This window comes from Coccinella septempunctata, chromosome 2 (assembly GCF_907165205.1).
Source record: "Coccinella septempunctata chromosome 2, icCocSept1.1, whole genome shotgun sequence".
Classification (NCBI taxonomy): domain Eukaryota; kingdom Metazoa; phylum Arthropoda; class Insecta; order Coleoptera; family Coccinellidae; genus Coccinella; species Coccinella septempunctata.
In genome coordinates, this window is record NC_058190.1 from 17,019,811 (window position 1) to 17,035,144 (window position 15,334).

Below are 15,334 nucleotides of genomic sequence, written 5' to 3' on the forward strand. Positions count from 1 at the left end.
TTAATTTGATTGTTCAGTAATCTATAATCTAATACTACTCGAAATTTCTTAACTCCATTGTGATCTGGTTTCTTTGGTACTATTAGTAACGGTGAGGACCATTCAGATCTGGCTTCCTCTATAATTCCGTCTCGTAGCATTTTGTCTACTTGTTTATGAATTTCATTTTTCTGCGAATGCGGTAATCTATACGGTTTTACATAAACTGGTTGAGCATCTGGTTTGAGTAAAATTTTTTGTTGGTATAAATTGGTAACAGTTAAAGGATCACCGTCTACATGAAAAATATCTGCATACTTGGCACAAATTTTTTGTACGGAAGCTATTTCTTCCTTGTTCAATGATTTCATATTGATTGAATCTAATATTTCATCTACTCTTTGTACGGATATTTCATTTCTACCATAATTTATAACATCGAAATTTGAAAGACTCTCCAGTTTTGGAATAAAATTTTTCAACTTTATTTCTCTATCGTTCACATTTAACAATCTAATTGGAACTCTTTTATCTTCCGGTTTTGCGATCATTCCTGCGATGATAACGCCTTCGCATATTTGTTCGTTTAGAATGACACATTCTTCTGTTTCCTCAGTATGACAATAATGAATTATTTCGCATCTAGGTGGTATAATAGTATTGTAATGGGAAACCGGTGGAAAATGATGAGATGTTTAATCTTCAGCTTTCTTTAATTGAATTCCCCTATTCATAACAACAATAACAATTTATATCAATTGAGTAAGTTTGCGATTACAGCAAGTGTTGTAATAATAACTATTAATGCAAGGTGTTTGAAATCAATAACAATGATTGGTATTCAGGTAATCAGGTTGATTGCCGAAATTAAATCAATAATACAAAACATCTCTACACCTTCCCTTCCTGAGGAACGATCTTCACTATGGCCACTTATGAAGATCGATCCCTAAGAATGAGAAGATTCTTAACAATTCTGAAATTTAAACTTTTATTCGAAATATCTACTTGAACCCAAAATTACCATAAATTTACATCGGGATAGAATAAGCGAAGATATAAAAGTCTTACTGCTAAGTTACATGTTTTCTTACCTACAGGTAGCTACCATCCTACTGGTAATAATCCTAGGTATAAATGAATGAAAATTATTACAAACTACTATACAGATACACTATCTCATATATCTCTTAATTCTATTTTTGTGCACAGTACTGCGTCTTCCATCTTTGTCGACAATTATGCAATCAGGCCCACTTGCAGAGACAACTGTATAGGGACCTTTCCACCAGGGGTCAAATTTTTGTCTGGCTTCATTCGTTATGAGAACAAGGTCTCCTTCTTCAATGTGCAATTGAGAAGCATCTTTATCATGTAACTCCTTACGCTTTATTTTGGCACTTTCAAGAAAATTTCTAGCTCTGTTCTGCGCGAATTGTAACCTAAAACGTATTTCTTGGTCATATGCTTCAATACTATAAAGAGGATCTACTCGATTATCACAGAATATATCCGAGCTAAGGTTAGCCCTTCTTGCAAAAACTAACTCATAAGGTGTATAATTGTGATACGTCATTGGGGTTGTATTGTAACAAAATGTAAAATATTTAGTCCACGTATCCCAGTCAGACTGACTTTCATTGATATACATTTTAATGAAATCATTTAAGACCCTATGATTCCTTTCACATCCTCCTATAGTCTGACTGTGATACGCTGTTGAAATTTTGTGTTGTATCTTGAGCAGTTCCGCAAGATTCGAGAAAACTTCATTCTTGTATTCTGTACCCATATCCGTTCTAATTTCTTTCATGGGTCCATATATAAGAATGAAATCCTCTAGGATTGCTTTCGCTACCGTAGGAGCTTCTTTATTGGTTATTGGCGATATGACTACATATTTTGACAATTCGCACTGTATAGTTACCGCATATCGATTTCCTCGCGATGTTTTAGGAAATGGTCCAACGGTATCGATGCATACTATATCGAAAGCATTCTGAGGAGTTGGTGTTATCACGAAGGGTTGATTATGCCTTTTGTTAATTTTATTAATTTGACATTTATGACATTGCCTAGTGTATTGAGCAACATCCCTCGACATTCCTTTCCAATAGTAGAACGATTTTAATTTCTTTAGCAACCGCTTTTGTCCACAATGACCACCATACATAGGATCATTGTGATACTTTTCAACTAATTTTAGTCTTTCATCTTTATCAACAATTATTATTCGTGGTTCAAGTAAAACTATGCATATGTTTCGTAAAATGTTTTGCCCCACTCTCTTGAATTCATTTATGTTAAATCTCGTAAATATGGGATCATTCACATTCATTCTTAATGTTTTATAATCTCTTTCACCAGCCAACTGATCAAGCTTAGACAATACCTGCTCTAAAGCGAGGTTATCGCCATTAGTGATTGAAATTTTTACATGAGTACTCACTTTTCTCTTATCATATATTAACATATCAATTTCATAATTTTCGAGAGTGCTTTTTCCTATATTTTCAACCTTGAATCTTAAATAGGGCAAGTTCAATGAATCATAATTATTTATTGAATTATAAACTTTTACTCGGTTTGTTATTTGAGCCGCTTCAGCATCTTTTTCGCTTGGTGTATTGTTCGATGACTTCGACCTTGACCTAGTCACCGCAAGAATTTGAGAAGTGTTATGATTAATTTCTTTAAGGTCATCAATGTTTATCCTAGACAATGCGTCTGCACAAACGTTCTGCCTGCCTTTGATATATTCAATTTCAAAGTTGAACTCTTCCAAATCTAATCTCATACGTGTTAATTTAGAACTTGGGTCTTTCATCGAAAACAAATAGACTAACGGTTTATGGTCAGTTTTTATCAAAAATTTTTGTCCATACAAATAGCAACGAAAATGTTTGACAGCCCAATGAATTGCTGTGAGCTCTTTCAGAATCGTCGGTTTATGTGATTCTCCTTTAGTAAAGGCTTTGGATCCGTAAGAAATTGGAAACTCTTGTCCGCCAATAATTTGAGAAAGAACGGCTCCGCATGCTAAATTTGAGCTATCTGTGGTCAAAATGAACTGTTTGGAAAAATCTGGATATTTCAATATTTGTGGGTTGATGAGAGCTTTTTTTAGTTCAACAAAAGAATCTTGACATGATTTGGACCAGATAAATTTACTACCTTTTCTTGTTAATTGATTTAATGGTTGAGTTATTTCCGCAAAACGAGGAATAAACCTTCTATAATAATTGCAAAACGCAACAAATCTTTTAACTTCATCTGCATTAGTTGGAGTTGGATATTTGTTAATTACCTCGAACTTTGAGTCGTCCGGCAGAATGCCTTTGTCTGTAATTTTGTGGCCTAAAAAAGTTACTTCGTTCCTGAAAAAATTGAATTTTTCTGGATTCAACTTTAAATTGAATTTTCTACAAGTTTCAAAAACTTCTTTCAAGTTTTTCAAATGATGATTCTCAGAGCATCCTATTACAATGAGATCGTCCATGTAGAGGAAAGCTTTTTCTGGGGTTAGACCTGCAAAAGCGATTGTCATCATCCTTTGAAAACTATTAGGACTTACAGATAAACCAAAGGGTAGGCGTGTAAACCTATAGGAACCTGATTCCGTACTGAATGAAGTTATGTCACGGGAGTCTACGTCCAGTTCAACTTGATGAAATCCTGAATATAAATCAATAACAGAAAACCATTTTGCTCGACCTAACTGATCCAAAATGTCGTCTATACGTGGAAGAGGAAATTTATCAGCAATTAGTTTTTTATTTACGTTTCGAAAGTCTAAAACAAGCCTTGAGGATTTTTGGCCATTTGGTCCTTTTTTTGGTACTAATAAAATGGGGTTATTGTATACTGACACTGAAGGTTCTATGATTTTGTGTTGAAGCAACTTTTGCACATGATTTTTAATGTCTTCCTTTTGTGCCATTGGTAGCCTATAATTTTTTGTGTATACTGGTTTCGGATCCGATAATTTTAATTTTTGTTTGTAAAAATTATTTACTGTCAAAATATCATCTTTCAATGCAAAAATATCTGAATAATCTTTACATAAACTAATAACTTCTGATCGAATGAAATCCGGTATTTCCTTATTTAGTTGATTCATTAGTTTTTCATGCCTATCATTATGATCAGCATTAATGTTATAGATGTTGAACTTATCTAGACTTATTACTTCTAGCTCAATGTTTTTCAAAATAACACTTTCGAAAGTAGTGTTCATGATTTTTACCAAACCTTCTCCTGGAGACACGACCGTTCGTGCAATGAAAACTCCTGGTAAAGGTTCTTTATTCAACACTAATACACTTTCCGAAATATTTTTAAGAGATGGTATTTGCCTAATTACTTCACAACGTGGTGGTATATGAATTTGGTTTTCCTCAACTCCGCTTAGAATAGGAATCACAAAGTTCTTGTTAAAATATCGAAGATTCAACGTCCACCGACCATAATCTAAATTAGCACTATATTTGATAAGAAAATCCCTGCCTAGAATTCCATCTCCCGGAATTGGAAAGTCGTCGCTTACCACGTGAAAATTATGTCCGATAGTTTGATTATTTTTCACCCATATTTCAGTATTAATAACACCCAAAGATTTTGTCAATCCCTCAGTTACACCTTTGATATCAATTATTTTAGAATTATCAACAGAATTTTGGAACAAAATTTTCCCTACTTTTAATATAGAAACATCAGCCCCGGTATCTACCAACAAAGTGACCTTTTCTTGAGTTATCTTAGTTTCAACGGCTACAAAATTCGAAAGAAATAAATCTAGCTGATAAATATTTATTGCTCTGTCTCCCCCAATCGAACCGGTTGGGGGTCCGATTGGTTTCCCTGGTTTGACAATTCCAAAAATCTGACATTGGCATTGGTTTGTCCGTTACCTCTGCCACTAGGTCTACTATTATTGTCATACCTATTTCCAGCGAATCGATATTGACCTCTCCCGGCATTGAAATTGTGTGAATTTCTGAAACCACGGTATGAATTTTGAAAATTTCTCCCTGAACCACGCCGGTTATTATTGAACGGATGTCTGTTGCGTGAATTATTATTGTTATTCATAAAGAATACGTTGTTTGCAGGCGACGGTTGAGTGTTAACGTTTAAAAATTTTGTCATGATTTCCTGGACAGAGCTGAAATTGCCAGCTTCTATCACTACACGAGCTCTTTCGGTATTTGAATTTTGACTAAGTGCCCTGGAAGTAGTTTGAACTGCATATTTTTCGGCTACTTCATTAGGAACACCCTCACTTATGAAAGCATTTTGTAATTTCTGAGCCAACTGCTCAATCTCTGCTGCATAAGTGGAAGTGTCCTTATGGTTTTGCCTTAAATTCAATAATTTGGATGTTAGAAGGTTCGAACTTTCACCTTTTAAGGCATGTTTCAACTTCCTCGCAATATCATTTAGATCATCTCCGTCAGAAATTAAATTACGCGCCTTTCCGACTAGTCTAGTTTTTACAAAAGACGCGGCTCTATCCTGGTGATCCGCGCTATTCTCCTGAAGGAGTTCTAACGAATCTAAAAAGGATCTCAAATTATCAACATTTCCGTCGAACTGATTTGGAATGATTTTGCTTGCCAAATTGAAAAATTCTGTTGTAGTCATCGCCATGATTTTTTCGTCTTCGTCTTGGGACTCTTCTTCTAACGATAATATATTGATTTGTTCTACACAAGACACTGGAACCTGATATTTAACACCTAAAGTTTGAAAAGAACGAATAACCTTGTCTCGGATATAGTGAAAATCAGTTTTTATTGATTGCCTATCTGTATTATCTAAATATTGCCAAGAACTAGCTACGCTTTTTGTAAACTCGTTGAAGAGAGCTACCAAATTATCTCGAACTTCAACTCTAATTGAATTGCTCTTTGGAACATTTTTCTTTAGTATTCTTTTAGATTGTTTTTTCAATTCAGTTATTATTATTGAAAGGTTGCCTAATACAGCTTCTCTTTTTTGAGCCTGTATAAAATTTCTATCAACTGTTAATTAAAAATAAACCGCAATTGTCATCATAACTAGTCAAAACGAGCTCACCCTTTGTTCCACGCACACAACAGCATTTTAACTTCACTCACGGAATGTTTTCGTCGCTGCCTCCTATCACTAGATTGCTGCCACAGACGCCCTTGATGCAGTAGCCTCTCGCCTGAACCTCCTCACCAAATTTTTTTTGTGCATTTTATATGCCTTGAAAATCAAGTTGAGCACCAACACAGCCAAAATCAAATACAACACGATTTTCATGTCCTTTGAGATGTTGTACTCACTCTCTTGTACAATGAAGTTCGAATTGATCGCTCCATTTTCTTTTACCGTCTGGGTGGTGTCCTTGGAATTTGAACTTCCCATTTTAAGTTCTTCGAATTTTTCACTTTGCCATCCCTTTATTCATCTGACTAAACACTTTACGAATATTGGTCAGAATTATTCAACACTGATGTTTTACTAGTATGGCAGGATCGCCATGTAATGGGAAACCGGTGAAAAATGATGAGATGTTTAATCTTCAGCTTTCTTTAATTGAATTCCCCTATTCATAACAACAATAACAATTTATATCAATTGAGTAAGTTTGCGATTACAGCAAGTGTTGTAATAATAACTATTAATGCAAGGTGTTTGAAATCAATAACAATGATTGGTATTCAGGTAATCAGGTTGATTGCCGAAATTAGATCAATAATACAAAACATCTCTACAGTATAATGTTCAACTTTGGATTTCAACGGTACCTTAATTTCTCCATTATTATTCTTTAGTTTCAAAATGAAATTTTCGTAATCAATTACTGCTTTGTGTTTTTTGAAAAAATCTGATCCTAGTACACCTTGTATACTTGAGTCAAAGGACTTTATAACTGAAAAATTGTGGGTGAATTTTGCATATTTGAAAATAATTGAAATGTTTGCGGAGCCCATGGAAGATGTGCATCCGGCTATACCTTTGATCTTTATTTTTTCTTTAGTATCTAAATATTTTCCTTTCGCTAAAAATTCTGAAAATATACAGGTAATGCTTGCACCTGTGTCAATTAAAAAATTCAATTCATACTTGCCATATTTCACTGAAACATAATTCAAAGCATTCAAATTGTAACTAACATGACTGTTGGTCACGAAAAAACTTATCTGCTTCGGTATTTTGCTCTGTACAAGAGTTTGTGCCATTATCGGCAAAATATGCTCTCTGCTGTTTCGAGTACCCTTTGTTATTGTTTTTCGAATGATTGGTGAACTTGCGACCGCGACCTTGTCCGTAATTATTTTTCGCTGAATTGAAATTATGCTTGTTGGTATTCTCTTTGCGGTCACGACCTCGATGTGAATGGTCAAAATTTCCTTTTCGATTAAAATCATTACGATTTCGATTGAAATTTTTCATATGGAAAACTTTCTGGCTAGATGCTTGAGATGAAATTTTTACAAGTTCCTCTTCCTTAGCTGATGCTACAGCATCTTTGAGGTTGTCAAAATTTCTTGCCTTTATGATAGTTCTGATTTCCGTATTTCGTAATCCGTTGGAGAATGCGCCTAGAGCAATTTTTTCATTCACTTTGGCTAAAACAGTTAATGCTTCTGGTGCATTATCTGCTTGAGCGATCGTTAAATCGAGAGACAACTGTTCAACTAGTTTAGCAAAATCTTCTATTGTCTTATTCTCTTGTTTCAGATTGTGGAGTTGAGTTGATAAAGCTGTTGGTGACTTTTTAGTTATGAGGGTTTTTTTCATATCTATTACCAAATCTTCAACTTTCTGATACTCTTTCCGTAACCTCAATTTAGCATTTGCAGTCAATTTGATTTTTAGCACATAATTGATCAGAGACTTTTTACCTTGATCATCGAGCATATCGGTATATAACTCTATGGCATCAATTAATTGCGATACGGACTCTTCTTCATTAGTAATAGCTGGCAATAAAGAGGATGCTGTCCTCAAGTCAAATTTTTCCGTCATTGTTGATTTTTCTGAATGCTGTTTATCTTCAATTAATTTAGACCTTTCTTGAAGCAATTTTCTAGATTCTGACAGTGACTTTTCTATGATTGCTTGGTGAGGATTCAATGCTATGAAAAAATTTGGTTCCGACTTGACAATTAGACATAACAAGGAAAAATTCTTACGGTATATTTTTCCTTTACACTAATTCCTGGTGGCTTCTCCTATTGCGACCCCATCGGACTATATCCGGAACATCACATTCCCTTCGAATTTCTTCGTTTCTCCTTCTGTCTCGTAATGTGAGGCCTAGGACGTTTCTGAGCACTTTCATCTCGGCAGTTCGTAGTGCGTTCTTCATTAATTTAGTGTCGGCTCTCGTTTCAATCCCATCTTGGCTTGGTTACGAATACTCAGGCAAAACCATATGGACCTCTAACCGCATACGACTGGCAGGATCGCCATGTGATGTACCCAACTAGGGTAGGTTCGGCTAATCGTCTATGCGGTGGAGGGATGGCGAATAATGTTCGGCAGACTCATCAAAGGTGTTTATTTCTTAAGACATGTTGAACGGAGCACAGACTATAGAATTGACAACTGTATGATGTAATTCAATAATGAATGAATACACACACTGAATGAATCTTCCTTAGCCAAATGCTATATATTATTTATACATTGTTTACGTGTTGTGTTTATAATACATCATGAATTGATAAATATGAATGACAATGGTTATAAACATACAGATATCGATTACGTGTGATTTCAAGAGCAATTCTATCTATCTGAGGCACGTTCTAATAATGATGTAAGGTTTCACAGGCCTTGCCGTCTCACGTATGAAAATATACAGGTTGTTCATACTGATACATACTACACAACGATGGTCCAAAATCACACAAATTACATGCGCCACAATGGCAGAAACGTCTTCAACACAAAACAGAGAGACTAAGAAGAGACATTGGACGACTGACGGAGTACTTGAACGGGAATCGCGGAAGAAAGGTTGTGAAAGCTGCCAAAGAAATCATGGATAGAAACAGAACACACACAGAACGAGAGACGGAGAATGCTACAGCTCACCACTGCCTCGACACTCTGAAGCAAAAGTTAAATCTGTATGCAGAACGCCTGAGGGGATATAAAAGCAATTATAGCCGAAAAAGAGACAATAATTCATTCGAAAAGTCGGAAGAAACTTTCTACCGGTTACTCACATCGTCTGATGAAGAAAATGGAAAGTTACCACCAAAGGAAGCCATAGAACAATTCTGGACCGAACAATTATCAACGAAACCTCATTTCAATGGAGATACCGGATGGATTGAAGATGAAAAATCTGAAGCTATAAAATATGAGCCGATGCAGCATGACATGATCACAATTGAAGAAGTAAAATCAGCTATCAGAGGATTACACAACTGGAAAGCACCTGAGCCTGATGGATTGCAGAACTTCTGGATCAAGAAACTTTGGATCATGCATGACAAATTGACCTCCGCAATAAATGATGTCATTGAAAATCCAATATTCCTTACACATGTCAACGAACCTGTTACCTAAAGACCAAAGGAATACAGAAGACCCATCCAAATACCGACCAATCACATGTCTTCCAACGATGTGCAAATTAATCACATCGTGCATTTCAAATCGAATTCACAACCATTGCGAAAGGAATAACATCATCGCCATGCAACAGAAAGGATGCACCAAAGACAGCCGAGGGTGCAAAGAACAGCTAATAATTGATTCAGTTATCTGCAATCAAGCGTTCTCCAAGCGGAGGAATCTTTACGCTGCGTACATTGACTCCGAAAAAGCAATCGATTCTATACTCCACGAATGGCTCTTGACGATCTTGAAGATTCACGAGGTGGATCCCAATATTGTTAAGTTCCTGAGAAACGCCATGTCAACCTGGCGTACTAGTCTTCAAATGAAAGCAGCAGATTGCTCCATTACAGCAGGACCTATTCCAATAAGACGCGGAATTTTCCAAGGAGACTCGCTGAGCTCTCTGTGGTTCTGCATGTCCCTGAATCCCTTGTGTCATAGAGCGAATTCTACGGACTACGGATTTTCCATCAAGAGCGGCAGTAGAACTATGATGAAACTGAATCATCTACTTTACATGGACGATTTGAAACTCTTCGCATCTACCAAAAAACAAATGCAACAGATGCTGAAAATAGTGGAAGGATTTTCGGAAGACATCGAAATGAAGTTTCGATTAGAAAAATGTCGACTTCTGAACATAACGAGAGGGAAAATAGAAGATGGTGCGTTCAAACTCAAGGAAGGTGCAGAAATTGAAGCATTGAAGGGAGGAGACACATACAAGTATCTAGGCATAAAACAGGCAAGAAAAATCAATCAGACCCAGATGAAGAAAGAATTAACGGAGGAGTTCTCGAAGATTGAGAAGGTTAATGAGAACTGGTCTTTACAGCAAGAATCTCATGAAAGCGATTAACACCTACGCTTGCTCGACGCTGAGCTTTTCATTCGGTATCATCTCTTGGACGACCACCGATTTAGCAGCCATACAGAAAAAAATAAGGACGGTGCTGACTAAACACAATAAACATCACCCCAAAAGCTCAATAGAACGGACAGAGCTGCCACGACATCTTGGGGGTAAAGGAATTGTTGATTTGTCCAACCGTATGTCCCAGGAAATTGAAGGACGTCGAAAATATTTCCTGAGCAAGACTGCTTCGTCAGAACTCCATCGAGTAATTTGTGTTGTTGATAGTTGTACACCGTTAAAGCTACAACACTATCACTTGGAAACCGTCAAACACTCTGCAGAAAGTAAAATGCAAAACTGATTGGCAAACCTTTGCATGGAAGGCACCAGAACGAGGTCAACCATGATTACGTCGACATATCTGCGTCGAACTACTAGTTGACATCCGGAAGGTTGTTTCCTGAGACAGAGGGCTTCATGCTTGCCATCCAGGATCAGGTAATTCCAACAAGAATTTACATGAAATATATCGCCAAGGATGCCTCAGTGGCGGACGATAGCTGTCGTTATGGCTGTGCCACACATGAAACTATCCAGCACATCACCGGGAGATGTCAGAAGTTCGCGGGAACAGAGTACAAAAATAGACATGATGCTGTTGCCAAGATTCTTCACCAAGAATTGGCACTAAAACACCTACTTCTAAGTTCGAAAAAGGTTCCTTATTACAATTACCATCCGGATGCTGTGTTGGAAAATGATCATCACAAGATCTACTGGGATCGCACGGTTCTGACAGACCGGAAAATAACCCACAATAGACCAGACCTCATATTGCTCAATAAGGATGAGGACAGAGCACTATTCATCAACGTGGCAATTCCAAATAATAACAATCTTCTAGATAGGCACACATAAAAAATTTCAAAATTCAGAGATCTCGAGGAACAAACCAGAATACAGTGGAAGCTGAAAGATATCAAGAGCATTCCTATTGTCATTTCATCTTCAGGCCTGATATCGAAGAAACTATTAGGGAACTTGAGGAAACTTCAATTGGACGAAAATATCTATAGAGTCATGTAGAAGGCGGTACTGCTCGGAACGGCGAGAACTGTACGCAAGTAGATAGGGAATGCAGAGGAACACCATCCGCTCCGACAGGAAGTGCGGGTGGAGCAGGGATCCAACCGCCAGCAGGTAGCCGAGGACCGACGCGGACCCGACCAACACCACGAAAACCTGGAAAGGGCTCGAACAGAGCTTAATCCTTTTGATATCTGAGATATCTGGGGTAAATGAATTTTCCTCTGGAGAGGAGTGTGAAAGCCAAAAGGCTAAGGTCATAATAATAATTTTATTCATCCCTTAGACAAAGTGAATTTGTATAGGAAACGTCAAAGAAACCAATTCCTACAATTAAGAAAACAATAAAATAAAAGGAAACTCTATATAGGACATGTAACAAAACAACGATGCAGAAGAGAGTGCACCCTACTCCATGATTGTTTGAAAATATTCGTTCACATCATAGAAGCACTTTTCAAGTAGCAAGGTCTTGATCTCCCTCTGGAAATTTCTGTACTCCAAAACCTTTAATCTATCAGGCAGACGGTTAAAAAATTTTATGCCACTGTACACAGGTGACTACTCAAATTTACTGGTGCGGTGTTTTGGAATACAGAGTGTTTTTTTATGCCTTGTGTTATAATCATGAAATTCAGAGCATTTACTCAGTAAACAAATATTTCTACATGTGTACAATAAGCAGTTGTAGATATAAATACAAGGAAAACACATTATTTTATTCTAAATGAAACAGGGTCTACAGGACTTCCTAGGATTCAAGCCAAAAAAAGAACGAATAATTTTTTTTCGCCCAATGAAAACTGCATAACCGAATGATGACCCACCCTACAGGACAACGTTGTAATTGAGGTGAGCATATGCGAGAGAGAGTAGTGAGTTTTTATAAAAGAATGTCGTGGCAGTATGAGCTTTATGCATCTCGGAGCGTAAAATGCGCTACTTAGCTTTCTACATACATAGTCAGCATGATCCTTCCAGTTCAAATTTTTATGTACGTGTAAACCAAGAAACTTCGTACAATCAGATGGTATCAAAATAACTGATTGCAGATTCAATGTAAATTGGTGATCTGAATCGCGCACTTGAAAATAGATAAGGTCTGTTTTGTTTTCGATTAATATAAAGGTGCATTTATACCAAACGAGCATTGTTTTCGAACGTTTCAAATCGTTTTGAAATGTTTTCAAACGTTCGAAAACTCAGAATGGGAGGTGTTCACACAGCCCGCGCCTGTCCGAATGAGCGGTTGTTCTTGATAATTCAACGAGGTCTCTCTAAAGTGCACAGACATGGCGCCCTCATTATCTAAAATTGCAATTTCTACTGAATCTATAATAATCAGAGTCTCTGATAGTTATACTCTATCAAATGAAAGAACTACGCAAAGGAGGAGACGAACAACCTGTGTGAATTCTTTTCTGAAAGGAAGAAATTATACCCAGCTGCTAGATGACTTGAGAGAGGACGAAACTGAACTTTTTAGAAAATTTCTGCCGCATGTCATTATCGGACTTTAAGATATTACTAGCCAAAATTGAGAAAAAAGTGTCAAGAAAGACACCAATTTTATCGAGAGAGCATTCCAGCGTCGGTTAGACTGGCACTAACACTTCGATTTTTGTCTACAGGAGATTCTTATGGAAGTGTCATCATGTACCTTTACCGAATTTCAAAACCATCAGTATAGAAAATTATTACCGTCTGTCTGTGAAGCCATCGTAAATGTACTCCATTTCAAATGAATTGATTAATTATGATATCACGATTCAAGAGATCTCACCAAAATTCAAAATAAATTAAATACCTAGACCCCATAACTTATCACGGTCCACCGGTGATTTCGATGATATGACGCCAGATGTGCAAGGAAATCCGAATCCCTTTGATGATTCGTCGGTTTACCGACATGAGACGGAACGGGATCGAGCTTTTTAAAACGTTTTGAAACAGGCTTCATAAACTTTATTCGGCGTCGATGAGTGTTTACACCGCCTGTGCATATTGCGTGCATTGTTCGCAAACAGTGCCTTATAATGAAACGTTACTTTACCGGCATGTGGCGAAATGAGCTCGAGCTCTCTGAAACGTTCGAAAACAGGGTTTGCGAACTCTGTTCGGCGCCGATGACTGTTTACACCGCCCGTACTACTGTTTGCAAACAGTGTTCGCGAATAATGCTCGTTTGGTATAAATGCGCCTTAAGGGAATTCTTGAAACATCAATCAGAGAAGCACCGAACAAGGAGTTCACAACTGGCCTTGAGTTCGCTTAAATTCCGTGCAGAAACAACGAACGATCATCAGCATCAGCAAATAACACAATCTTTATATTCAATCTTATGATGAAATAAATCCTGATATCATCCGGCAAATATTTATGGAAATGAAAAATAAAAGAGAGACCGATCCTTGGAGTACACCCATTTCTACGGGATACTTAGTTGAGTTATGCTGACCCACCCTAACCGTTATTCATCGGGCATTCAAAAAATCTCTGATCCACTCAATAAAAACGCCTCTCAATCCTAAATATAATAATAATAACTTATCCAATATGAAGTTAAAATCCAAGCAGTCGAATGCTCGGGATTGGTCGAAGAATAGCCCCATCATCTAAACAACTGTACACGAAATTAATCAATTCACAGGCTGCGGATTCCGTTGAACGATTCGGAAACCGTGCTGACAGGTCGTGATCAAAGAAAATTTGCCCAGGTAATTCAACATTCGATCGTACACTAGTCTTTCTATGATCTTGGACAAGGAGCTCAACAACGAAATAGGACGATAATTGTTAATGTCGTCAACTGCACTCTTCTTGTGTATAGGAACAACCTCGGCTGTCTTGAGTAAGGAGGGAAACCTATCTGAACACAACGAGTCATTAATAAGATGTGCAAGATGTTTAGAAATGTATGGAGACAAAATTTTCAAAACTCTAACCGGGATCGTGTCTATTCCACAACTATTATTATTTTTCAATTTATTTATAACTGAGGCTATTTCCTCAGCTCCGACTGGGAAGAAAAAAAATTATTGTCGGACAAAGACACAGTTGTACATGAGCGAAAACGGTTGACATCAAAATGCCCTTCAACACTGAGTATATTCATGGAGGAAAAATATTCAGCAAAGGCATTAACCACATTAGACTGATCGGAAATAATGTTACCATGAACTTTTAACTTGATACTTCCATTAAAGTTAGTGGTACCAGTTTCCCTGCTCACTAAGTTCCAAATAGTTTTATTTTTATTATTGGAGCTGTCCAAAATATTCTTATGGAAATTCAATTCAGTAGATTTCAAAAAAGATTTATAACTTTTTTTAGCCGACAAACAGATATCCCTACTTTATTGGGATTTCAAGTTTCTAATCAACCAATGGAGGTTTTTGAGATTGATACTGGCTTGCCTGAATTCATCGGATATCCAGTCACTTTTACTATTAATGAAACATTTTTTTGTTTTGATCGGACAAGTAGAATCCAACAAATGGTTTAATATATTGTAGAAGTGTTCAAAACGGCGTTCGAAATCAATTTCACTATAAATACCATCGAAGCACGCAGAAGCGGCTACTACCGACAGATTTTGCAAATTATTTTCAATAGACATCGGTATGTACGAAAAGCTGTATCGTCCGCAGGATTTGGTGTGAGACACTCAAAAATAAGAGACATAATTCTGTGATCCCCGATGTGATTATCAGCCACTGTGGTATTTACCAAATTACGGTGAACATTAGTCAGAATATAATCTAATTTAGAGGAACTAGTGACGCCATTTTTGTTTGTGAAGAC

The 15,334-nt window shown here is 36.9% G+C and overlaps 1 protein-coding gene across 1 annotated transcript; it reads right to left on the bottom strand.

The window, feature by feature from the left end:
* Positions 1-7,044: 7,044 nt before the first annotated feature.
* Positions 7,045-8,107, bottom strand: LOC123306654. Its single transcript, XM_044888755.1, has 2 exons — positions 7,601-8,107; positions 7,045-7,268 (listed from the first exon to the last, which is right to left on the bottom strand). Exons 1-2 carry the CDS (start codon positions 7,978-7,980, stop codon positions 7,232-7,234), a joined length of 417 nt encoding a protein of 138 aa, XP_044744690.1. The 5' UTR covers positions 7,981-8,107; the 3' UTR covers positions 7,045-7,231.
* Positions 8,108-15,334: the final 7,227 nt, after the last annotated feature.

Coding starts and splice junctions, on each gene's coding strand:
- LOC123306654 (XM_044888755.1), bottom strand. CDS start 7,980: ATGACGGAAAAATTTGACTTGAGGACAGCATCCTCTTTATTGCCAGCT. Junction 7,269..7,600: donor GCTCAAGCAGATAATGCACC/AGAAGCATTAAC, acceptor ACGGACAAGGTC/GCGGTCGCAAGTTCACCAAT.